This window comes from Natrix helvetica (genome assembly GCF_964273705.1).
Source record: "Natrix helvetica genome assembly, chromosome: 4".
Lineage (NCBI taxonomy): Eukaryota > Metazoa > Chordata > Lepidosauria > Squamata > Natricidae > Natrix > Natrix helvetica.
In genome coordinates, this window is record NC_138550.1 from 58902571 (window position 1) to 58929666 (window position 27096).

The window sequence follows — 27096 nt, forward strand, 5'->3', positions numbered from 1 at the left end:
AAGTCGCAAAAGGTGATCATATGATCCTAGGACATTGCAAAGGTCATAAATATGAACCAGTTGCCAAGCATCTGAATTTTCAATCACATGATCATGGGGAAGCTGCAAACATCGTTACTACGAGAAACGGTCATCAATCACATTTTTCAGTGCTGTGGTAACTTTGAATGGTCATTAAGCAAACTCTTGTAAGTTTACACCTATCTGTACTTTTCTTTAGATTTTTTTCTTCCAGTCTTGGACTTTCCAGATTAGTAATTATACTTAAGTTGAAAACAATTCTTTCTGCTTAAGATAGGTTGAATAGGAGGCGTCACATTCCCCTCACCCACCTCAATATTTTTAAGGAAAGGAAAAAGAGCATTAGGATGCAATAAAGCATGATTACTCCAAAGCTAATACAAAATATTCCTCACATGGATCAGAAGAAACTAGAAATGCTGGATACTAACATGGAGGAGTAACATCTAGAATGGCCTAATTTTTTAAAAAACTAAATACTATTGAGGCATAGTGCTTTATTATTCCTGTTTGCTTCCATTTTTATTAATTGCCCAAATTCCTAATATGGTTTATTCTTGCATGCCTATTTCTAATGTAATTTCTCTGCAATGAAAGAGCTGCAAAAGTTCATGACTAACTCTGCCTAGATATTCAATGGCTCATAAATTGTATTTGAAACATTTTAGTCAATAAACCATAATTAACTGAGTTTGCTCAGTGCATTAAAAATAAACAACGGCTAAATAATAAACACCCCAAGCAAAAAACAAAACGTACCATAGCTTAGAACCCTTCCATACAGCTGCATTAATTTGCATGTCCTCAGTCCCTGAATCAGCTCAAATATATGCTAATATACATTACGTTCCCCTGATGAAGGCCAAGTCCTATTTTGCCTCATTTCTTGACTGGTGATTGCTGCTATCCTTGCACTTTTAATTCAGGATAAATTAAAGGAAATGTAGTTATATATATAATCCCCTAGCTCCATTTCTATTGCCACAAGCATCACCTGCTGGCAGGAAAAACAACTACAACAACCAGTAACTGACCTTGTGGCAGGATGGAGTTAAATAAACAGATGACTGGGATGTTGGATTCACATTGCCAAATGGATAAGTTGCCAGGATGGAGGGGCTTAGTCTAGAGATCTGTCACTTTGACTGTTACTGAATGTAAACCGAGCACTATTCTGAGAAAGCGGTGGAGAAGCTGGGTTGGAGGGGAAGATCCAGGACTTTTCTCAAACAACACTCCGCAACGAAAAGTAACTTTATTATGGGTTGCAGACCCAAACTGCACTGCATAAAAGAAAATACAATATAAAATACAAAATGCAAGGTAACATAAAAATGTAAAAATAATTTAAGCAGCAGGGCACAATGACGGAAAGAAAAGTTAGTAGAGGTTGCAACCAACAAACCTCCCACGTTGTCTCGCACCATACCTCTCATCCTGGTCTAAGCAGTTTCTGATAAGAATTCAGTATATTTGCAGAGATAGGAATGTAAATGTGAAAAACAGTATCTCAATGGCCATTTGCTAAAAGTGCTGGCTGCTGGCCAAGAAATCCATTTTTAATTTTGTTGCTGATATAATCTCTAGAGTATTTAAAATGGCTTATAAGTAGTTGTCACTTTTCAACCGTAATGGAACTTGCCCATTATTTCCTAATGCATGATGGTAATTAATTGGGTCACTCACCTGGCAGGCTCAATTTTATAACTTTTTTGTGGTAATTGTTAAGCAAACTTATGGTCTGCTATCGGCCACTCTTTGACCCCACAACCTTCCATAGGCTCTACTACTTTACCTTGGTACCAGGGTAAAAAGCCAAGTTTTAATGGTCTTCTGGAAGACTATCAAGGTGGGGGCTGCGGAGTGTCAGGAGGAAAGTGTTCTATAAGGTAGGGGCAGCCATGGAGAAGGCACGCTTACTAGGCCCCACTAGATAGTAATAACATTTCAGGAAGGGACCTGGGGCTTGGCCACCCTATTCAATTTATGTGGCAATTGCTATGCTACACGGATATTTCTCAGTTAACAAAAATAATTGGGATTTGCATTGGCTTCATTAAACAATGTGATTGTAAGGCATGATATTATATGACTACTACTCTTAGCAATGCCAAACCTGGCACTCCCCACTGCCATTGTTAAGCAAGGAATGCAGGTTGTTAAATGAGTCCTGGGCGACTTGCAAGCATGCTGGCGGACAGATAAGGTGCAAGATGCAATGCAAGCATGGTAGGGCCAGAGATAGCTGCTGCTGGGTGGAAGAGGGTGTGAGTGACTTACTGGTGTGGTTGTGACCTTCCCTGCTGGCTTTCCCATTTACTTTGTAAATTTACTTTGCAAGGAAGGTTGCAAACAGCGATCACATGACCATGAGGTGCTACAACTGTCATCTGTGCAAGGCAGTTGCCAAGGACCCAGATTGAAAATATATGACTATGGGATGCTGGGATGCCTGGAACCTCTAGGACTGGCTACAAGTACCACTTGTTCAATGCCATCATAACTTCGAATGGTTGCTGAATGAAACAAGGAGTATTGATATTGAAACAAGTCATTAAACAAGGAGTATTGATATTCAGAAGGAAATGTTTATTTATATAATTGTTCTCACAACTCTGGATGGCTAATGGAATATTACAAATATTACAAATCAATATGGACATCCGAAAAGAACAATTAAAATAATCATAACCAGAACAAAATTGTCAAAACAACACGCAATATACAATGCAATGTGTCAAAGCCCAATAAAAACATTTTTTTCACTTGACCTACAAAGCAAACTATGGATAAATCCTACTCCTACTGATAATGCTTGAAGGTGTCATTTAAAATATAATAAACATCAACATTCAAGCCAGAACACAAGAACAAGCAGAAACAGAAATTTCAAAATTTTAAATATTATTCAATGTTATGCTTCTGTTATAAAGATTTTAAAATGTATAGGCTTACTTGGAAAAGGTATGTACATCTCCTTTAGAGAGAATTATCAATTAATAGCAATTTGCCTTCCAGAACAAGGCTTCTGAAGGGAATCAGTCATCTTGAAAGAACTGTAGTAGAAATCACAGAAGAAAAGCAGAGACTCTTCAGAGTAATCCCTTTTTCATATGTGCATGCTTTGCTCTTTGATTACCAGTGGCTTTATAGTTTAATATAAACTTATTTGTTATGCTTTTGTTTTATACAAGATATTTTAGCATAGCCTGATTTATCTTAAATCCTTAATCTCAAAGTTAGCCATCTGGTGAAGGGAAAGATGTAACTTCATTATCTCTTTATCTGTGAAATGTCTTTGACACAAACTTATGTCTGGGAAAATACATCTCTCTCTCTCTCATATTTTCACATCTCAAGTGAAGTGATTAATTAAAAGGTACATGTTCTCTAAATCACACCTAAATCTGAATTTCCATGGGATCCTGGAAAAGTCAGTTTTGGGGTTTATCTCTATAATCTCTGAAAGGGCATAAAGTAGTTAAATTTCATATACTTCCAATATATAATTAGTGTTACCTTCTTGAATTTATCCAATCTTCCTACCTGCTGCCTCAAAGCAAAACAAGCAATCAGAAAAATGTAATGCATACTAAGCTTTGTAAACCTCCCCCTCATAAAGTGCATTTTTTCTCCCATATCACTATTGTGAAATGAGAAATAATCCGATATTCAGAAACCTGGGACAGTTTTGAGCTAAAGTATTTAAATCCAGGAAGGTATTATTTTCACAGAAAAATAAGTCTTAAAAGCATAAAAGGTCACTATGAAATAAATTAACAAATGAATAGAAGATTTACACGAATTATCACTCGCATGTTGACCTTGCTATACTAAAAATCATGGATTAATTATCCAGAGACCATGGAATGGATATCCTTCCCCAGGGAAACGAGGAATTGCAAAAGGAAAGAAGGAATTGCAGAGAAAGGACAGCATCCTTTGGGTCTGAAAATTTGAAAGCAGATGATATAGTTAAGGCAGCACCATAATTCAGAGAGCAACATCATCTCACTTAGCATAGAAACATGATTCTAGAATGCTTATTTGCTTCTCCAGGGGCCAACATTTACCCTTATTGACATGGGGAGCTGAAAATACTAGAAGCTGGTAGAGAAATACATGTGCAGCACAAGTTGCAGAGGTGTGACTGACAAGACATTACCTGGATATGTATCATATATGTTGTGTATTATGCATATAACAGAGAAGAAATACCTTCAATCCCATCATGGGGATATGAAAGGGGAGACTGCTCTGCCTTCCCATTCTACCACTGACAATCCCTTTGGAGGTTTCCAGGGGAACATTACTGACCAGTGTGCAAAGAGAATGCTGGAGAAGATAAACCTGTGGTCCAAATCAACAAATGTAGCCTTCTTAACAGTCTTATCTTGACAGCTGCTTCCTGTTATGGATGCACCACATCAGTGAAGGCTCGTTCAATTCACGACTGAATCCAAAAAGGAGACTTTGACATTCAGATTCACGTGCATCCTTATTCAAAAATAAATAACACAAATACTTACTGCAAAATATACATGCCAAACATTACAGCCTTCATGATTTTTAAACACTTTTTCTGCAGTTCAATTAAAATATTAGTCAGCCATCCTTGAACCAGCAAAATGTTATACTAACATAACATTTCCTGTCCCTACTGCCTCTCCCTATCCTTCCTTTGTTCTGCTTTGCTGCTGGATTGTGTCTTGATTTCAGCTGTGTAGGGCATCGATCAAGCTATCATTTGGGAAGACGGTTGTCGGATGGGAAAGCCATCTGACAATCACAGCTCTTTCAATCAACTGCCAGGTATGTTGTTTGGATCGGCCGTCAAAAACTCTTGGGACAGTCGATTCATAAGATGGGTGCCTGGTAATCAGGAGAAGCTACAGGTAGACCTTGTTTCACAACCACTGTTGGGGCCAGCAACTTGGTCACTAAGTGATGTGGTTGCTAAATGGAAAACCATGTGACCACAATTGTGCTTATGATTTTATTTTAGCTTCTCTCCCCCCCTCCCCCATTGTTACTTCCTGTAATGATAATAATCTGCAATACTTCAAACTCTAGATTGTGTTAGGTTATAAAACTTTTGCATCTCATTTGGAAACCAAGGACCAGAGTATGGAGGAAGAATGGAGAAGCCAATCAAGCACAGTAATCCCATGGTCATTGAACCAGTTTTTGGTGCTTTTGGCAAAAGTTGGTCTCATCAGAAAAGAGGACTTTGGACCACTGAGCAACAGGACTTTGGACCACTGTGCTTCATTAAGACCAGGGTCAACGCAGCCGTCTACCAGGAGATTTTGGAGCACTTCATGCTTTCTTCCGCAGACAAGCTTTATGGGGATGCTGACTTCATTTGCCAGCTGCCCACACTGCCAAAAGCACCAAAACCTGGTTCAATGACTGTGGGATTACTGTGCTTGATTGGCCAGCAAACTCGTCTGACCTGAACCCCATAGAAAATCTACGGGGCATTGCCAAGAGAAAGATGAGAGACATGAGACCGAACAATGCAGAAGAGATGAAGGCTGCTATTGAAGCATCCTGGTCTTCCATAACACCTCAGCAGTGCCACAGGCTGATAGCTTCCATTTCACGCCGCATTGAGGCAGTAATTGCTGCAAAAGGGGCCCAAACCAAGTACTGAGTACATATGCATGCTTATACTTTTCAGAGGTCCAATATTGTTCCATGTACAATCCTTGTTTTATTGATTGCATGTAAATTTCTGAGATGGTGGATTTGGGGTTTTCATGAGCTGTAAGCCATAATCATCACAATTATGACAAATCACTGCTTGAACTATCTTGCTTTGCATGTAATGAGTCTTATCTCATGTATTAGTTTCACCTTTTAAGTTTCACTACTGAAATAAATGAACTTTTGCAAGATATTCTAATTTTTCGAGTTTCACCTGTAAAGTCACTGTGCTGCATACAACATAAAGTTCCTGAGTATTTTGCTCCATTCAAATAGGCTGAGCAACTGATTAAAGATTGAAGACACTTATGATACCAATTAAAGATTCTGCTTAACAGACCACTAAGATCCAATGATGTATTTTAACTTCTAATGAGTAAGTAATAAGTATCTCTATGACATTTTATTATAAGAATATGCTAAATCATACATCAAAATCAAAGCATCTGCCCTTGGGACAGTGGACTAAAGAATAGTAGATAACATTTCCTTGTATCCGTTTCAACTTATTTCATGGAAACTGGTGATTCTTAAGAAAAAACAGAGGATATCAATGGTGACTCTTAAGAAGACGCAGAGGATATCAATAGTTTTGGTCACATTTGTATATAATGAGATTTTAGTAAATCTCATTATAGAATGGAAAAATAGCAACACTGGGAACAGCTCCATCTGGAGAAATGGCTGCCTGCCTCTGCATGATGAGTTTCTAATTTAGCTTTTGTGAAAGGATTTCTGTGTGACTTAACCACATCAACTAATGCATCATATATAGGATTTTCTAATATTCGCTACTTCCTCTCCTTGTCCAGCACAATATAAGTGCAACATAATGAAAAGTTCATCTGCAGTTTTTCAGCTTATTTGTTAAGTCTTCTTCCAGGATTGTATATAACACACTAAAAGCTGAGAATCTTAAAAAAAAAAAGATAACACAACAATATAACAGAACAAGAAATCCTATGCGTTTTACTCCAAAATAAAAGCTCTTCCTCACAACCATGTTAATGTGTGTTCTGCCCCTCCTTGAGACAGCAGAAAAGTAGGCTAGTACAAATTCAGTTGGTTTTATCATGTACTGCCACAAGAACAAAAGTAACTTGTTTAGCTGTTCTGATTTTAATGTAGGGAATTAAAGGAAAATGATTAGTGGGTTCCTCTGACTTGGTTTCTGCTCATTAAGCATCATCAAGTGGGGAAAAATACTAATTGCTTTCCTTAAATGTGGAGAAAAGGTTGTGGCGAAACAGGATCTCATTCGATAAATTAGCCACTTTTCAAATTGCCCGTCATGGGCCACAAGTGCGAAAATACTTTGCAGCTCATATTAGTGATAACCACTAATTTTGCATCTAATATGATTTCAAGACATTGTTGCACAAATAAAACTTGTGCATTTTATACAGAAACCACCAAATCCTATAATCTTCTGCCTAAATGCTTGGATCTTAATCATTATCATGATTTTATAAAGTCATTTTCTCAGTTTAAATAGAATCTTACCTAGAAACTTGCATTTTAGTCCTTTATACAGTCTATTTTATTTAACATTGAAATTTTAACATTTTAGTCCTCCTTTAAAGGTAAAGGATCCCCTCGCACTTCTATGCTAGTCAATCCTGACTCGAGGGGGCGGTGCTCATCTCCATTTCAAAGCCCAAGAGCCAGTGCTGTCCGAAGACATCTCCGTGGTCATGTGGCCGGCATGACTAAACACCAAAGGTGCACGAAATGCTGTTACCTTCCCACCGAAGGTGGTTATTTTTTTACATGCCTTTGAACTGCTAACCTTCTTTAGTGACTGCAATTAGAAAAATTAGGACTGTCAACTTGGTCGCTAAGTAGAAAATTATGTGACTGGGCTTATGATTTTGCAGTACTTCCCCTTCAGTTAAGTGAAGTAAAACAGTCATAAGTGAATAATCATATGCCTGCAACTTATTATTTTACTTCGACCTTCCAAACTCAATTTCTTTTATCTTTCAAGAACTGAAGATTTTTAACAAAATGAGTACAAAATCAGACTTTACAATTGCAGGATAGTAAGCATCACTATCAGCCCTTCAAAATTATGGTCTTTTCCCGTGTTTTGGGAAAAAATAAATGGTTACATTGGGGTAGCTGGCTGATGGTTGAGGATTGTCCTGATCTTCTATTCCTCTGGATGGGGAGGGGGGATGAGAAAGGAACTATAGCCATGGAAGAAGTAACTTTCGTAAGGAACCCACTAATTTTGGTTTGCACAAGTTTTTTTCTTTTTTTCTTCATATATTTCATGATAACATTTTAAGATTTCATGCATGTCCTGATACACCTTTCCAAAACGTTCTACATTTGGATCCATACTTTGCAATTTTGATAAACTTTGGTTAATGCCTGAGAAAACACCAGCCAACGCTTTCACATTGAGCTTTTTGGGCTGAATTTCTACATTTCCCCCCTTCTCCTCTTCTGGTTCTTCTTCTGGTTCTTCCTCTTCTTCTGGTTCCTCCTCTTTTGGTTTCTCCCCCAGTGGTTCCTCCTCCTCTTCTGGTTCCTCCTCCGGTTCTTCCTCTGGTTCCTCCTCCTCTTCTTCTTCCTCCTCCTCTTCTTCCTCCTCTTCTTCTTCCTCCTCTTCCTCCTCCTCCTCTTCCTCCTCCTCCTCTTCCTCCTCCTCCTCTTCTTTGACCCTTCGTGCTTCCAATTCTTCTTTCAGTTCGATTAAATCCTCATTTGAAAGTTCTCCCTCAGTGTAGGCTATCAAACTTTTCACATCTTCTACACTGACTTCTAAATCAAGGGATTTCATGAGTGTCAAAATTTCCTTATTTATTTCATCCAAATCTTTACTATGGTCAAATCCTTGAAAATTATTTACCAGAACAGGAAAACATTTTAAACACTTTTTCCAAGCCCCTTGCATGCATTTCATAGTGACATCCTGCCATGCTGCTGCAATATTTTTGATGCAATGGAGGATATTATAGTTTTTCCAAAACTCACGCAATGTCACCCTCTTATCCTCCTCCATTACATCGAGGGCTTTGGCAAACATTGCACGTAAATAGTATGCTTTAAATATTGTGATAGCTCCCTGGTCCATAGGCTGTAAGAGAGGGGTGGTGTTTTTGGGTAGATAAACCACTTCTACGTCTGGATAAATATTATGAAGATGTGGGGGATGTCCAGGTCTGTTGTCAAGGAGCAAGAGAATTTTAAAAGGAATCTTTTTTTGCAAACAATATTCCTTTACTTGAGGTATGAAACAATTCATACACCAATCCTCAAAGAGGACTTGCGTCATCCAAGCCTTCTGATTGGATCGGTAATAAATGGGCAGTGTGCGCTTGCATATGTTTTTCAATGCACGATGGTTCCCCGATTTGTGGACCAGAAATGGCTTCAGCTTGAATCCAGAGACATTTCCACCCAATAGCAAGGTTACTCTCTCCTTAAATGTTTTATAGCCAGGCATTGCTTTGGCCTCTTTGTGGATATAGGTCTGCTCTGGCATTTTTTTCCAGAATAACCAGGTTTCCTCCACATTGAATATCTGTTCAGGCAAATAGCTCCCCTTTACAATCGTATCATTTAGTTCATCCAGAAAACGTTTGGCAGCTTCATCAACACTTGCACCTTTACGTGACTTGCGTGTGCTGTGGTAATTAAACCTTCGCTGGAACCGCATAAACCAGCCACGGCTGGCAGTGAACACTTCAGTGCACTCCTGACCTGCTCTATCCTTCAGTGTTGTGAAAATGCTGCGCGCCTTTGCTTGAATGAGAGAAAGGCTAATCGGAATCCTCTTTTGGATTTGATCTTCAATCCAGAGTAGTAGTAGTTTTTCTGTTTCGTGGATGAGGCCTGTTCGGTGTCTTGTTATAATGGCATCTGTTCCTGATGCTCCTTTAATAGCTTTTTTTATCCTTTCCTTATCCTTCAGAATAGTGGAGATGGTGGAATGGGCCAGCCCTTCTTCTTGTGCTATAAGATTCACCTTCTTCCCCTCAGCATGCGCTTTGATGATCTTCATTTTCAAATCAAGATTGATGGTTTTCCTTCGCTTCTTCCTTCCTTCCTTAGTGCAAGTGGAGCTCTTTCTCTTTCCTTTTGAAGACATTGCCAGCCAAACTAAGAGCCAGTTGCAAAGTACTGTAGATAGATAGAGATAGAATGGTTCAGAAGGATTTATCTTCAGTATTAGGATGGGGGTGGGTGGGGGTGGCAGTACTGTAGTGCAAAAATGGTCACTGCTAGCAGAAATGTATGCTAAATTCATTTATTTACTATTTTATATATTTGCTTGTACACCTGTTTTGTTCTTAATTGAATCCTTACCCAGCTCCACTTGATACATTTTAGTGTATAGTACCTGAAAGATTGAATCTGATTCTTGATCATTGGCAAGATTGAACTGTGAATGTTGACTAACATAATCCATTTGTGAAGAAAAGCCAAAGATTCATAGGAAGTCTTAAAAATAGTTTGCAGAGTTCAGGAGTTTAGAGAATAGACAGAATAGACGCCTATAGAAATATTGGGTCACAAGTATTTTATTCTCAGGCTGGTCTCTGTCATCTGCATAATCCAGTCATTTTCTCTCTCACACGCACAAATCACTGTCACATATGGAGACACGAGTATACACTCAGAGTGGTCCTTGCTTAATGACCACAGACAGTAGAGATCAGAGTCGGTCACTGAGCAAAGTGGTCATTAAGCAACAACCAAATGACTGTTACACTTAATGACTGCAATCCCAGTACTCCCCATTGTGGTCATTTAAATGATCTCATGAATCCTTAAGCCAGGGGTGTCCAAACTTGGGAACTTTAAGACTTGTGGACTTCAACACCTAGAATTCCCCAGCCAGCATGGGGAATTCTGGGAGTTGAAGTCCACAAGTCTTAAAGTTCCCAAGTTTGGACGCCCCTGCCTTAAGCGAATAGAGTTTTTGTCTCTGGCCATGGAGAGATTTTGGGCTCCATGCATGCTTGGATTTCAGTTGCCAAGATTCAAGCAGGCATGAAGTGGCAGGGATCTTTTTCATTCAGTCCCCAGAGACAAGAGGAAGTCATCTAGGGAGGTGGCAGCAATTTGCAACCTTTCCTGCCAGCTTCCCCATTGACTTTCTGCAGAGACCGGCAGGGAAGAAGTGGCAATCATGTGAACACAAGGCACTTGGCAACCAGTCATAAGGAGGAAAAGAACTAGCTCTATACAGTCCCCTTCCAGCAGAACAAGGACAGTTACATTGAAAAGGGCAGAAGAAAGAGGGAAGAAAACTAGACTGAGATGAGGCAAGGAGAAGAAAAGGAAAAGAAGGGCGGGGGGGGGGGGAAGCCTGCTCAGGTTTATTTTTTTCTGAATTCAACTTTGAAGAAAGCAGGATTATTATTATTTTACTTCACTGCAGTAATCAAACATGAAAACATTTATTACTCCGACATGTGTTGCCTTCACACAGCTAAAAAATTGGATATCTTGCCTGCACTGTATATATAGAAAACTACCTGGACACATGCAAGCGCATAGGCAGCTATCATTGAATACTGAGTAAAAGTAGCCCAAGCTTACCGACTGCCTCACACAGCAACCTTTCAAAGTTATAATGGAGTATCTTTCACATTATGATTATCTATTTAGTTACCATGTTGCTTTAATTAGCAACTGAAGAGAAAATAAAATAAGCCCAATCCCTCTAATCCCTCTGGATAAAATTTTAAATTAGGTTTGACTTTGGGTGTTTTAATTGTTTTTTAATTGCTTTTGCTGTTTTAATTGATTATTTATTTATTATGTGTTGTATAACGCTTTTTGTATATCTCCTCCTTGTTATTTATTTGTTGTGTAGTAAATTGTACGCCGCCCCGAGTCCCTTGGTGGAAAGGGTGCGGCATATAAAATGGATTAATAAATAAATAAATAAAACGTGATTGTCCACTTAGTGACTGTTGCTGGTTCCAAGTGTGGTCATTAAGTGAGAATAACAATGTATAAGCACAATCAGCCAAATGCATGGGATTTTTTTTTAAATAAGCTGGATCAATCTCCAAACAAAGGTTAGAATGTTTTCTCTCTTACCTTTAGAATACTTCTGTTTGCATTTAGAAGAACTACAGTACAGATAGTCCTCGACTTGCAACAGTTCATTTAGTCACCGTTCAAAATTACAACAGGATTGAACAAAGCGACTTTTGACAGTTTTTCACACTTGCCACTGTTGCAACGTCCCCATGGTTATATGATCAAAATTCAGACGCTTAACAACTGACTCATATTTACGACAGTTGCATTATCTTGGGGGTCACATAGCCTTTAGTTACTTTCTGACAAGCAAAATCAATGGGGCCCCCAGATTCACTTAATAACCATGTCACTAAGTTAACAAGCGGTGTTTCACTTAAAAACTGCGGCAAGAAAGGTCTTAAAATGGGACAAAATTCACTTAACAACTGTCTCACTTAGCAACATAAATTTGGGGCTCGATTGTGATCGTAAGGTGAAGGCTACCTGTCCTTAATAACACAGTATTGGCTCTGCCTATCACAAGCTACTTGTGAAGTTTACAAATAGTTGATCATATGTCTGAAGGAGGCCCGGATCATTGTGCCTTTATCGCAGCTATTTTTATTTTTTAGGAGCATGGTAACAGCGAAGGGTCATTGCACGAGGCAGTTGGTAAGCAAAGCAAGGCCTACCTATGTATTGTCTAGAATGATACATCGGGCCTTACAGGATTGCTGTAAATAAACGAAAATGTTCCCGGCTGTAAAATGTCGACCTATTTGTAAAATGTATTTATTCTACTTAACAACAATGTAACAATACTCTGCCGCCGTAGTATCTTATGCCCCCTATTTGCCAGAATCAAACCAAGAAGGTGCCTGCATCAATTCCTCGGGAGGGGAAAAAAAACAAAGCCATGTAACAATTACGTAGAAATAAATACTGCAAGTTAATCTTCCTTTCCCAGGAAAAAAAAAGATATCTATAGCCCTGCTCCGCTCGCCCACTTGCAAACAAGCCTTTCTTCTGCGGAATGCCAGGCACCCCCCACCCCCTTACCTGCTCTTCTCCCTGCCCTTCCTTTCCACTGCACACTCCCCTTTTAAACCAATGCAATCGGAGGTCACGGCGGATTCCACCTTCCCCTTTAACATCCGCTTCTCCCTTTGCCGGAAGGGGTAATGCTTGTGGGTGATACAGGAAGCGGATGAAGCCGGAACGCTCTTCCAGCCGAGGGACCAGCGCGCTGGGCTTGGAGGGGAGGGGTTCAGGAGGGTCTCTTCGCCGGAGGCGGCAGGGAGGCGCGGCGGGGCGCCTTTATGGCTCGGAGCAGAAGGATCCGGGGCTGAACGCCCTGCCCGCCCATGGAACTCGCGCCAGTGGCGGTAGCAATCACAGCGGCCACTCAAGAGGCGCCGGGAGAAGACAAGGCAACGGTGGAGACGCCGCCGATTATCTACACGATGGAGAACAAGCCCATCGTTACCTGTGAGTGAGCCGGCAGCGAGGCGTGCGGCCGGGGGCGACTCTGCGGCAGGGTCGTTCCGTGCATCATCGCCCGCCCAGGGTCACCACCGGCGAGGGGTGGGAAGCTTTGGCATCGGGAAAGTCGGATTTTTATTTTTATTTTTTTGCGCGGGGGAAGCCGCTCCTATGTCGGGTGTCGCTGCCTGGAGGTTTGGCTGCCGGTGTCGGACCGGAGAGCCGAAGTTTACTTCAGCTTGTACCGCCGAGACTCGGTCCAGGGGAGGGGGGGGAGCTCAACCCTTGCTGAGGCTCTTTCTCTTCGGTGCTTGTTCCAATATTCTGCACGGGAGGCAGTTCTTGGAGGGAGATCTGTTAGCACTTATTGTGCTTGGATGTCAAACGATTCCACACGTGTCCCTTTCATAGAAGGGACAGACCGCTTGAAGGATGGATATGTAATCTCCTTTGGTTCATAGGAATCCCACACCCATAGACGTGCACTGAATATCCCAGTTTCACTTTTCCTCTCAATACCAACCTAGCAAAAGTAGATTAGATAGAAAGGGAGTTGCTCAAGGAACAGTGGAAATCTGGGTTTGGGGAAACTGGGATGGAAAGCAGAGAATTCACTGGCCCCAGATCTCTCCGTTGTATGATGTATACAACTATGGGAAATATCAAGCCTTTTTCTATGTGCTAGCTATTAACACAGTTGTTTATTCACATATGAAAGTAGTAGAGTGAGGTCCTAAGAAATGACTGAGGTTATCCTAATTGGCCTACTGTCCTTTGAAGGGCTGTGTTATAACTATTATAATTTAAAATGATGGAAATGTTAAGAACCTTTTCCCCTTTTCGGTTTCAAGGTAGAGTGTTTTTATGCCATCTCTTTTGCTACTGGTGGCACTTTTAAAGAGAAGAACGTAAACACTGTAGATCTATTTTGAAGCAGGCTAAATAATCCTCAATTTAGAAATAAATATAACATGATGAGAAAGTTTAAGTCAAGATATATATTGTCCCATCATGTATATTTCTTTGAAATGAGCAAAGCAGAAATAATCTGAGCTGTTATAGGAATGGAGTATAAATACATTTCTAGCAGGTTTTCATTCATGCAGTCTTAGAATCTTAGTCCTGATGTTTTATAATGTTAAATTAGTTTGTGATATGTGTGATGAACAATAACAGCTTGCCTAATGCTAATTAGCAAATGGGTGGGGGAATATGTTTTGATCACTTCACTAGCTTACAATATTTCTTAACTTATATTTATTGACTTCTTAGCAACAACACTGCCTGGCAAACACTGATTGCTTGCATTTGATTATGTACATAAACATGCTTGTTTGTATCAGAGATTAGTCTGCATTTTTTCAATATAGTTACAGTTTTAGCTTCATTCTGTTTAATAAAAGAGTACATTTCATATTTCCAATATAAACACTAAAAGGTAATAGTGAAATTGAATGTTATTGTTAATTGAATGTTAAGCCTTAAAACTTAGAAAAGACTATGTTTCACAGACATAAGTATACTGAAGAAAAGTCTTTACATTTTAAAAGTACTTCATACATATTATTTCAGCAATCCTTAACTCTTTAAGGTTTTCAAGGGAGAGAATGTCACTTCAGTACCCCACAACTGAGAAAGATAAAATGCATGGATTTTCTCTGATTATCTATCTTTGATTACCTATCAGGATTTTGCAGTGCTCTCTTTCTTGGCTTCTTGTTTTTATATTTGGCCTGGACATGCCTTTTATCTCACAAATGCTTGTCAGAGAGCAAGAGAAATCCCCCCTCCCCAAATCCTTAGTCCTATTCACCCACCCAGCTCTGCCTGAGATGCATGCAGGAGGAATTGTTTTCACAGGTAATTACTGCCACAATCTATTTCTTCCCTCTCTCAACTGGGCAGATAGGACCAAACCTGAAGAAAGAGTTAATACCTTTTACTTTCTACTAGTGAAAGAAAACACAATATTATTTTAAAGCCATCAACCAAAAGTCAGTTTGAAAAGGACTAGATCGGGTGTCAAACTTGCGGGGTCACATTGCCATCATGTGACAGTTCGTGAGGTTTTTCCCGTTTGCGGAGCTGGGGGTGCATGCAGTTTGAGACCTAGACCATCTGAAAGAATTGGACCATCTGAATGTAACCTTCTATTTCTTTGCCTGGATAGACTATAAAACCAAAAAGCTCAAGCAAGGTCTTGAGGCTATTTAATCTCAAAGGGGAGAGGAATTGTGTTACCCAGGAATTTAGTTAAATGCTTCTTCGGATTTTTCTTATTAGCAGTTAAGATAGTTAAATGTCAGGCTGCCTCCATTCAAAACCTAAGAAAGAAAAGCCCCAACTCCATTGGTTTAGAGAAGTGGTACTTTTACTAAATCTGAGTTGATAGCAGCGAAAGCAAGGCAAAGTGTGTGAAAGTTACACATTGATGAAAGTCACCCCAAGTCTTTCCCCCCAGGGTCCAGCACTGAGAGTCCAATCAACATCCAATGTGATGTTATGGGAAAGCTCCTCTGCAGGTATTTCTCACATCTGGAATCTCAGGATGGTTGGCCTTGAAGAAGTATAAACAACTCCGCTCAGCAGCATCACAATTCATGAGTGCAAAACTCCCTTCCAGTTCTCATGGGACTACTTCACATCAGCTCGCTTCCCCAACCCAAATGCCCAGGCCCTTCTCCCTGTTTCTATGGCAGCCAAGATTCGGCCCCTTCAGCAATAGAGGCATTAGCCCTATAAAAGAAGAGAAAGCATGGCACAAAACTAAAATGGACAATACAAAGTAATTTAAGATAATTAAGAAATATTATTTTGCTCCGGTTTATCAGGATATTTCCTATGAAACACCTGAAGGAGCTTGGGAGCCTGAACATGTCGAGCATCCACCCATTCAGACTGTGAAGGAGGGGAATGCTTCCAAGCTACCAAATATTGCACTTTCCCTTTCCATTTTCTAGAATCAAGGATTTCTTTAACTTGAAAGTGCTGCTCTTCTTCTATAAGGAGGGGTACAAGAGGAGCGAGGCTAGACAGGGTGAAGAGGAGACATTTCTCAAGCTTGAGTAGGCTAACATGAAACACTGGGTAGATCCGTCTTAAGATTTTTTGGCAGGTCCAACTGTACAATAACCGGATTGATAATTCTCAAAATTGGGAAAGGGCCCCCATACTTAGGTCCCAATTTCTTTTATTTTTGGGTAGTTATAAGTACTTAATGGACAGATACACTTTATCACCCACTTGGAACTCTTTCTTTTTAGCTCTCTTTTTATCAGCCTGTTTCTTATGAGCTTGGTGTGCCTCACCCAGTGCCTTACGTGTGACAGGCCAGGTGTGTTTCAGCTGTTCAATACACTCCACTAAGAAGGGGATCAGGGGCTTTTCCTGAAGCAATTCTGGTATGAGGATGAAATCCTGATTAGAAGCAACTTTGAACAGGGTGAAGCCAGTATTAGTATGTTCTGAGTTATTATAAGCGACCTCTGCAAAGGGTAGCAGTTTGGCCCAATTGTCCTGCTGGTAATTTACATAGCACCTTGACATATTGTTCCAGAACCGAGTTGGTCCATTCACAAGCTCTGATAGTTTGAGGGTGGTGGGCGGAACTTAGCCCCTGGGTGGAGCCTAACATTCTTAGGAACTGCCACCAAATTGGGAGGTGGATTGTATCGCCCCCTATCTGAGATAATATGATCAGGAACTCCTTGTAGTCTATACACTTGTTGAATAAACAGTTTAGTGAGTCCTTTAGCTGAAGGTATCTTAGTGCATGGGACAAAATGCATTTGCTTGGAAAATAAATTTGTAACAACTCAAGTAACTATTCCCCCCACTCTCAGGCAATTCAACTATAAAATCCATTGATATTTCCTTCCATGGGGCCTTAGGATTGGCAACATACTGTAGGAGTCCAGCGGGCTTCCCTGGGGGCCTTTTAGCCACAGCACAGACAGGATAGCTGGCGACATAAGTCTCAATGTCCTTTTTCAATGAAGGCCACTAAAATGCCTCATGATCAGATGAAAAGTCAGGTGCAAAATGGCTGGCAGTTTTCGAATTATGGGCACGCTGTAGTCCCCCTCAAACTGGTGGGTACGTATAGTTTGGCGCCAATCCATGTTAGACCATTTTGCATAGTGCATTCTTTTGTGTAGGATAAAAACCACCATCCCTTTTCAGTTATTTGCACATTTCACTGGAAAGCTCAGACTCCAATTTTTTTCTGAGCCGTGGTAATCACAGGAGCCGCCAGCTGTTTAGAAGGGATGACTGGTCGGATTACTTCAGGCCTAACACGATTGTATTGAGGCAATCTGGACAAAGCTTCAGCCATAAAGTTCTTTCCCCCAGGAATGTAGTACATTAAACTGAAACTGGTTAAAGTCTTGGGCCCAACAAACTTGCTTAGGTGACAATTTCCGTGAGGTTGTCAAGGCCTCCAGGTTTTTGTGATCAGCCCACACCTCAAAAGGCTGCTTACCCCTTTTAGGAAATGCCTCCAAGTTAATAGTGCCTATCTCACAGCAAAGGCTTCCTTCTCCCAAATTACCCATGTTTTTTCAGTCTCAGTTAATTTTCTGGAGATGTAATCACAGAGTTGTAAGACCCCCTTGGCATTTGCCTGCCACAGCATGGCTCCCATAGCCACATCACTAGCATCAGCATAGATCACAAACGGGCATGAGTGTTGAGTTCGACTACGAAGAGCTGCTTGAGCTTTTCAAAGGCAGCGTGACATTCCAATGTCCCCTTAAGGGATTGGCTGGGCTTAGGTTTGTTTAGGTTTGCTTAGGTTTGTGCATCAATCATATTAGCCCAGGCAGGGATCTGCAAAATTGGCTCTTAAGACTGGTGGACTTCAACTCCCAGAATTCTGAGAATTGAAGTCCACCAGTCTTAAAACAGCAACTTTGCAGACCTCTGTGTTAGCCCAAAGCCTGGCGCTGGGCGGGCCTTGCTCCCCCATTGGTGGAACCCCAGGAAGTGAGGAGGGAGAAAAAGAGACGGAGGCAAGGAGCTTCTCCCCCCCCCCCCGCAAAAATCTTATCAGGGAGCCGGCGGGCAGTAGCAAATTAGCTGATCATGCGGTGTGATCGGCTAATTTGCTACTGCCCGCCCGGCTCCCCGGTTAGATTTTTGCTGGGAGGAGGTGGGGGGGAAGCTCCTTAGCCTGCGTTTCTTTTTCTCCCTCCTCGCTTCTCGTCCCCGCCCGACTTCAGGATCCTCCCTAATCATTGTGGATCGAAAAGAAAAAAGGGAAAGAGGCGCTTGTTTTGAAGTGCCCGAGAGGAGGGAAGGGAGCGGGCGCTTCAAAACAAGCGCCCCTTTCCCTTTTTTCTTTTCGATCCACAATGATTAGGGAGGATAATAATCCGGCACACAGAAGAGCCGCATTAAAATGTGTAAAGAGCCGCTTGTGGCTCGCGAGCCGCGGCTTGCCGACCACTGCGTTAGACTATTATGGCAAAAATATAGGAATGTGATAGCATCTTTTGCAACTAAATTCCATTTTTACAGTTTTGTTTGTTTGTTTATTTATATACCACTTTTATTATTTGTATAATTATTTTTTATAAATAACAAAGTAGCAAACATACCTAATACTCCTTCCTCCTATTTTCCCCACAACAACCCTGTGAAGTAGGTTAGGCTGAGAGATAATGACTGGTCTAAAGTCATCAAGCTGGCTAAATCCAAAATAGGTTTTAGTTCATGTATAAAATATAAATACATTGCAAACACAATAATAATAATAGATATTAATTTTTATCAGTGGTACAAACAAATATTATTGTTATACTAGTTAAAATCAGAAAAGGGGGAAACATTAATTTATGTTATATATTAACCAAATGTAAACAGATTTCTAAATCTACTTTAGCAGAAGGTAATAATTTATAATTTATGCCACAGGACAAATAAGCTTTTTTTTTTAAAAAAAAAGATTGTCATATTTTCTTGAATTCAGGCTTAAATATCAGGAATATTGCTACCTTTCAAATTTCTGAAAACAATTCTCTACAATCATAACAGCTCACAAATAGTGTAATTCCAAACTGTCAACATAGCAATAACATCTTTAACACTAAAACACATCCCTATATATGTCTTTATTTACATTAAATAAATTACATTAGATGTTAGCGATCCATAGGACCAAATCATTTGAACCAATCCAAATTTCTTACATCTCCAGTAGAGAAAATAATGATGCTCGACCTCTTGAATACATTTTTTGGAGTATCCAGTAAACTCAAACTAAGATATTTTGATGAATCCATTTTAAATTTTAAATTAAATGAAGCAGATTTAACATTTTAAAAACCTGTAAGCATTGATGTTCCATTATTGATTCCTTCAGTTCTTTAGTACGTGAATCATAAATGTCCTTAATGCTGACCTTAAAAATGTTCTTTTATTTTGGATATGAAAGTTTAATTTCAGACATCAACTCCATCAAATATGTTGACACCCAGGGTTTCAAACATTAAAACATATTTGAGTTGATTGGTATTGTTGTGAATCAAGAAAGCAAAAATCTGTTTGAAATTCAGTAAAAATATTGTAAAGTAATTTATTTAAAATATATATTCCAAATTCTACCCACAGCTTACAACAGAAGATTTTGCTCCCTGTTTTAGAGGAGTTTTCCCCCCATAAAGTTAAATATTCATGAGTCTCAACATCCCAGGCTATGAGCCCAAACTTGTTTGATGGCTTGTAAACCTGGGAATTTATATAGCCATCCATCACACATAACACGTGACTCTGGGTGACATACAACAAACTTCTTATTTGTTAAAATGCTTGGTTGCATATTATTTAAACTTCCTTTTAGTATAGTTTTTAATTTAATGTAACTAATTAATTAAGGCATATTCACAATTAAAGAGAGATAAATGTAAGTTACTGAAGATGGAGTTCTCAAAGTCATCAAAGAAAATAAAATATAACTGGAAGGAAGCTTACTCGGGAGGCAGAGAATAAATAAATGGGAGAGGGGCCAGTCAGAGGTGGTATTTTTCGATTCTCTGAACTACTCAAAATCTCCGCTACCGGATCTCCAGAACTGGTCAGAACCTGCTGAATACTACCTCTGCATCCAATCCATTCAATTTATTCATTTTCTTTTTTAACTTTGTTAACTATACAGTAATCATTTTCTAGTCTGCTTGCTTCAAGTGTCTGAAATATGTAATTTTCTGCTGGCTGATCATTGTCTCAAGTAAAGACAATTTCTTATTTCTTCTAGGATTGAATGCTTAGTTTTTCTTTCAGTCCATAGTACTCTTGGTAACCAACTTCAGCTACATAATTTGAAGGCATTTATCTTTTTTTCTTTCAATCTTTCTCAATATTTACTGCCATTCATTACCTCAAAAAAACCCTTTGATTTAACTAGTTTCATCTTAGTCCTAAAATGTATTTTATCAGTCATGATTTTATCAAAATTTGCTATTTCCAGTTTCTTGGGATTAATCTCTTTGTTTGCCAGTACACACTCTCCTTTAGTTACCCTTGAATTAGAAAATAAAAGAAACCAAACCAAAACTTCGGTTTTCTGCTTCCAACTATAAATTCACTAAGTATGCTGATTGATATTAGTTTTGTTTTGATATTTTACATTACCATATTTTTCAGAGTATAAGACGCACCAGAGTATGCACCAAGATTTTGAAGAGGCAAATTTAAAAAAAAAGTTTTTGCGCTCTGCAGACCTTCCAAAAATAGACCATTTTTTCCAAAAACGGGCTCATTTCCCCCCCCCAAAAGAGGGCATGAATACTCGTTAGGAGGTTTGTAGAGTACTCCTGGGGACTGGAGGGGCAAAATTGAACACAAAACAGCCCATTTTTCACTCATTTCTGCTTTCCCCAGCCCCCAGGAGCACTTTAAACCTACTAAAGGCTATGCACAGTCATTTTGGTGAATGGGGGCAGGGTTTCGGGTTAGCAAAAAATGCTGTATTCAGTGTATAAGATGCACCCAAAGGTAGGCCAGCGGGTGGGTGGGCCTACCTTTGGAATATAAACCACACCCAGATTTTCACCCTCTTTTTGGGGGAAAAAAGGTGTGTCTTATACTCTGAAAAATACAGTACTTCTTTACAAAATCTCTCCCATATCCATTTTAGATAGCATAAAATGAATATTGAAGAGAGATAAAGAAGTGGTTTCATATCTGTCTTTTGTCCTATGTCTTTTCAGCAACATGACTGTCCATTTTTCAGAGTCTGTAACTTTCTCCCCCCCCCCAAGTTTTTATTTATTTATTTATGTATTTATGTATTTATTTATTTATTTATTTATTTATTTTCATCAATATGTATTATTTATACATATCAATGTGTGAATGGTATGATACTTGGGTATTATACATTTCAATACAAATAGACATAATACTATTGCTCATAGTTATTACATTTAATTTTCATTGTTTCATATTGTTTACACAGACCTTTTTCTACTGCCCTTCAGTTTCTAAACCTCCCTCTTGTTCTTTCATATATCTTTATATATATATATAAAGCTCCGATCACACTTTAAGCCCAAAACCCAGCCTGAAGATGGCGAATGAGACCTTGCGAAATGTTGCCAAGACAATCTCAATCTTACACGGGAAAAGACCCGAATACAACAACACTAACACCCCCACACACAGACAATTATTTCCCTCTTATTTCTATCGCTATTTTAACTTTCCCTCCCTTATCGCTGTAATATTCAAAGGCGTTTCTTTTCTATTTCCCATCTTTCACCTGTTTTATCATTCATATTTCCCTTATTTAGCTCTTCAAATCTATGTAAAAAGTTCATCCTTCATTCTTTCATTATTTAATGTTTCAATGTACACTTCTAATATCAATCACAATCCTTTAAACATTTAAAGTACATCTATTCGTGTTCTTTCCAATCCTCCAATCTATATGATTCTATTGTTAATACACATGTTTGCATTAAAGTATATTCTTTTATTATCTAATCACCCATTGTTTAATTTTATCATTTCACTGCTAATCATATTTTATGCATATTTAATAATACCATCATTCAATCTCTAATTTGTCAATTAATGGTTAATTCTTATTCATGATTCCCCTATTTCACTCTTCAGATCTATTTATATTAAAATGTTATCCTAATGTCTGTTACACTACATACAAGATAATTATCCAGCCTATATAATTCTAATATTAATACACATGTTTTTATTGAAATATATTCATGGAAGATCTTTTACTCTCTTTTTTTATCCATCATCTCTTGCCCACATCAGAACTTTTAGTCTTTTTTTTTTTGCTTGCTTCCCATATTCTTTTAAGTCTTTTAGCCAGTTGTCCAGGAATTGTTGATTCAAAACAGAGCTTCCAAATCACAATTTTTAATATCTCATCAATAATCAGTTAAATCCATTTAAATATACCAGGGGATTATCCACGTCTCTTCAAGTCACTTTTATACATTCAATAATATTCAGGGGTCTTTTAATTAAAGTTCTTATTTAATATTCTAATCTCCAGTGGTCTTAGAGTAGATACATATAGTCTGGTAAGTATTTGCACTTCTTCACCTGGTTATTCAGGTTTGTCTGGTTTCCCTCTCATCAGCAGATGGTGCTCTCTGCTTCAACCTCTCTGCAATGTTGTTGGCAAGTCCGATTTTTATTATTTTAAATTATAAATCCAATAAGTAAATAGTACTAATAAAAAATATTTTAGGTCCATAATTCCAGCATTTTAAGATGCCTTCTCGATACCACATCTTTTACTTTGAGAGTTCAATTTTCTATTTTTTTAAAAAAAATTCTCTTCTTAAATTCTCCGGGTTTTTGTTCAAAGTGCTTGTTTGCCACAAATACTTCTAAATATATATTCCCCTTAGATTTCCTTGGGGTCAGATTTCAACAAAAAGTATTCTCTCACCCAGTTCACTCACCATTCACCTTCTCTGCTCCTGTACTGTCTTAGTTGTTCAGACTGTCCCCAGCTTCATGGCAGCCATTTTTGTTGCCGCTACTTCTCGTCTTCGGATGAGGAGGATTTTTCAAGTCAGGGAGGAGAGATGCGGCTCTCCTCGACTTGCAACCTTCCCCGCTTTACTTCACCACTCCTACAGAGTGGCTATAGCTCCTTATGGAGCCTCCAATGGGGAGAGCTCGTAGCAGGGCTGTAAATTTCTGTTTCCCACAGGATACATAATTGGTAGTATAATGTTTCTTATAGTGAGGAATATTGGATTTTTTAGAATTGGTCCTGCAGAATCTTTTCATTATTTTCAGTTCTTTGCCTAGTTCTTCCAGTGAGGCTTATCAATGCATGATGCAACAAGAGCCTTTTGTTTATAAGTTGTACTGTCACAGAATTTAATGCTGATTTGGGGTGAGAGATAGTAATTGGCTCGGGGTGAAGAATGTTATATTTGTATGTATTATAGTGAGGAATATAATCTATTTTATAGATTCTTTGTAAGAAGGGACCTATGTGATAAATTTCAAATCAATGGCTTAAGAGAATTTTATGCAAAGAAAAGATGATAGCAAACAGTAAGTATTTTCCATTGTGAATTGATTGTCACTGTCTTTTATAGGTAGAGATTTGCTTACTACTGAATGCTGTATTCCTTCATTTTCCTCATTAAGTTTTCTAAAATATTAGGAACTGCCAAAACTTGGTACTTTAAAGGCATTTTCAATATTTTAGGAGACAATTTCTTCCTTTATATCTAGGATATTTAGCTTGCAAACTATATATTGCATGTGGAGTTTAATGGAGGACTTTGAACCAAGATAATCTCCAGTGAATTAACAAACATTCTCAGTTGTCCTATTTTTCTCTGAACCTAATAGATCTCACTGAGGAAGTGGACATAAACAATAGAGGAATTAAGCAATCATATGACAGTGTTACCTTGTATGACATTTAAATATTTAAGTAAAGGTACTAAACAATTTCAGGCTGATATAGTTTTTTTTTTACAGGAACAATTATAATTACCTTTTGTAAAATGTTTTGTATGCTACTGATCTTAATAATATGCTGCATAGTACAAATAGAGTATATAGTTTGATTTGTGGGTGTTCTATGGTTGAATTGTAGCCACATTTTGGTTTGCTTATTGTGGCTTAATGCTTGTGTGAGTCTGACCATTGGGGTTTCTAAAATAAATTATTAGGAATTTTAATATAGGATATGACCTGGAGCCTTTATTAGACTGGGAAACAAGGAGTAATTTGATATGTTTAGGATTCTCTTCCTGATATTCTTACCTTGTGAAAGGCCTGTTTGCTGATTAGTATTGTTTTATAGCAGGAAGTTCATCAGCTTTATTTTTATATTGGCTGCCTCCAGTCTTTATGTAGTACAGTGCAGGCATCCATTTTGTTCAGAGACATTGACACCAAATAGTTACGAACCCACTTGACCACAAAATTTCTGTTGCTAAGCAAGACAAGTTTTGTTCCATTTTACTATCTTTCTTGCCATAGTGAGATCACCGCAATTGTTAAATTAATTACACAGTTGTTCAATGAATCTGAATTCCCTATTGACTTTGTTAGTCAGAACGTCGCAAAAGTTGATCACAAGACCCTGGAACACTGCAACCAACATAAATACATGTCAGTTTCCAAGTGTCTACATTCTGATCACATGACCATGAGAGTGCTGCAATGGTCATAAAGTTTGAAAAATGGTCATAAGTCACTTGTTTCATTGCTGTTGTAACTTTGAATGGTGAGTAAACAAATGGTTGTAAGTTGAAGACTATCTGTACTTTGCCTTCGATCTTTGGGACAACAGCTTAATTTGTGTAAATTGATTATATTTTTATATTGTGCATTTTTAAGTTCTGTGTTCTAATTTCTGTTTTTTTAAATCATTTTATGTAGGTCGTTTAACATAAAAATCTGTAGACACGAAAAATGGTTTATGGTTTTTTGCAGACAACCATAAACAAATAAATCAATATAGATTAATTGATATAAAAAGATAATCCCTTTAAAATAATTCAGATTTTCTAGAAGTAGACACACTGTTAATAATTAAGTATTTATAACATAGGACTTATAATCAATACTTGATAAAACAAAAAAAGTGATTTAAATGATTTTGTCATTATTGCTTTTATCTTCATAAAAAGAACTTTGTGAGATTTTCATGCTTGGGAAAAATTACTTTCAGTTCAGGCAGTTCTAAAAGTAAAAATAGTCCTCTTGCTTATTCTTTCAACCGTTTTGCATGATGTAATTTGGCTTGATTTAAATCACTTTTTTGATTTTAGCAAGTATACATTATAAATCACTTTTGTGATTATAAATTTATAACCTTAAAACCATTTACTTGGCAGAGTCTTTGGAAACTTTCTATCTCTTTATGGGATCTGATTTTTCATACATCATTCTATCTTTCATTTAAGACTATCATTCTGGTAGCTTGAATGGATTGCTAAAGTGGTACAGCTGTTATGTAATCAGTCTTAGCTTTATCTTAGCTTACTTCGTAGTTTTATCATCCTAGTGCTAAAGTTCAGGATTGCTCCTCTCCTTTTATAGCAGTGGTTCTCAACCTGTGGGTCGGGACCCCTTTGGGGGTCAAACGACCCTTTCACAGGGGTCGCCTAAGACCTTCAGAAAACACATATTTTCGATGGTCTTAGGAACCGAGACACCAATTTTATGGTTGAGAGTCACTACAACATGTGGAACTGTATTAAAGGGTCGCGGTATTGGGAAGGTTGAGAACCACTGTTTTATAGGGTTTCTGCATAAAATGGTTACATGTGTCAAAAAGAAAATTGAAGTATTGTTTAAAAGCAATTGTAGCTTCATTTTAATCTCCGATGGCAGTTACGTAAGTACACTAGCTATTCAGAATTTAGAAGATATTACTGGTCCTTTCCTTGTCGGCCAGATTATGCTTCTTGATTTGTTTTTGTTTTTTTTCTCAAAAATTTTTTATTGGCTTTTTAAAACATTTATAAGGAAAAGGGTAGGTGGAATGGTATACAAATTTTGGCAGTTGCAAGTGTGGCAGACGCCCCCTCCCTCCAAACTCATAAGATACATCTATGTATAAAACATTAGTAGAAAATCATATAAAATCAGCATATTAATTCTAAAAAGAATTTTCAATCAGCTTATATATTATGATATAAAGTCTAGATATAATTTCATTATTACTTTCTGTCTGTTTATAACAATGTGATTTTCTTATTCATTTTTGTGATCTAAGCTTTCTTGGTGTTGCCCCTTCTCCCCCCGCTGGCAGAGCTCCGGCCCCTCCCGTGTCCTGTGTGACCGTTGAAGAGTCTTCTGTTTTTTCTAGGTTCGCTTTATTTTTTTCCATAAAGGCCTGAGCCTCTATGGGTGTATTGATTCTGATTCTTGTCTCCTCCCAGAATATCAGCATCCCTTCAGGCATCAACCATCTAAACCACACCCCTTTCTGGTATAATTTATTCGCCAATTGCAAATAACTTTTTCTTTTCTCCCTAATTTTTTTTGGGATCTGCTTCAAGATGGTTATCTCCCTGTCGTGATATGTCAATGCTTGCCCCCTTTGTACACCCAGAATTATGTCTCTTGTGCTTTTCCTAAGAAATTTGATATGGACCTCCCTGGGTACATTGTGTGTTCCGGCATATGCTGAATTCACTCTATAGACCAGGTCTATCTCCCATTCCATCTGTTGTTTATCTTTGTGTATATATTCAGCTAAGATATTGGTCATAATGTCCCTTATATTTTCCCCATCTGCTTCTATAACATTTTGAAATCTAAGATAAAAGGACATTCTCTCAAATTCTGTTTTCATTTGTTGGATATCAAGTTCTTTGTTACCCTTCTGTAGAGCTTCTACCCCCCCCCCTCGCCTCCGCCACCCCACCCTCCACAAGG

At 38.4% G+C, this 27096-nt stretch overlaps 2 protein-coding genes across 5 annotated transcripts in view; one reads left to right on the forward strand and one right to left on the reverse strand.

Moving 5' to 3' along the window:
- Window positions 1-2571: 2571 nt before the first annotated feature.
- LOC309390662 (tigger transposable element-derived protein 1-like) lies at window positions 2572-12876 on the reverse strand. Of its 4 annotated transcripts, none has more exons than XR_014175163.1 (3): window positions 12778-12876; window positions 4339-9861; window positions 2572-3969 (listed from the first exon to the last, which is right to left on the reverse strand). XR_014175163.1 is itself a non-coding variant. In XM_081950233.1 (2 exons), the coding sequence occupies exon 2, from the start codon at window positions 9827-9829 to the stop codon at window positions 7958-7960; it is 1872 nt and encodes a 623-aa protein (XP_081806359.1). In that variant the 5' UTR covers window positions 9830-9861; window positions 12446-12743; the 3' UTR covers window positions 2572-7957. The 4 variants fall into 4 exon arrangements, 2 of the variants coding, with proteins under 2 accessions (XP_081806359.1, XP_081806358.1); XR_014175164.1 differs by having other exon boundaries at window positions 2576-4518; window positions 7234-9861; XM_081950233.1 differs by lacking the exon at window positions 12778-12876 and adding an exon at window positions 12446-12743 and having other exon boundaries at window positions 2572-9861.
- A 39-nt stretch (window positions 12877-12915) lies between these two features.
- TRAPPC10 (trafficking protein particle complex subunit 10) overlaps window positions 12916-27096 on the forward strand; it is a 69327-nt gene continuing 55146 nt past the window's right edge. The window contains exon 1 of the mRNA XM_081950890.1: window positions 12916-13206. Coding sequence (XP_081807016.1) covers window positions 13083-13206 — 124 coding nt within the window. The 5' untranslated portion in view covers window positions 12916-13082. The remainder of the gene's footprint in view (window positions 13207-27096) is intronic.

Excerpts from the sequence above, each read along its gene's own strand:
- LOC309390662 (XM_081950233.1), bottom strand. The coding sequence starts at position 9,829 with ATGTCTTCAAAAGGAAAGAGAAAGAGCTCCACTTGCACTAAGGAAGGA.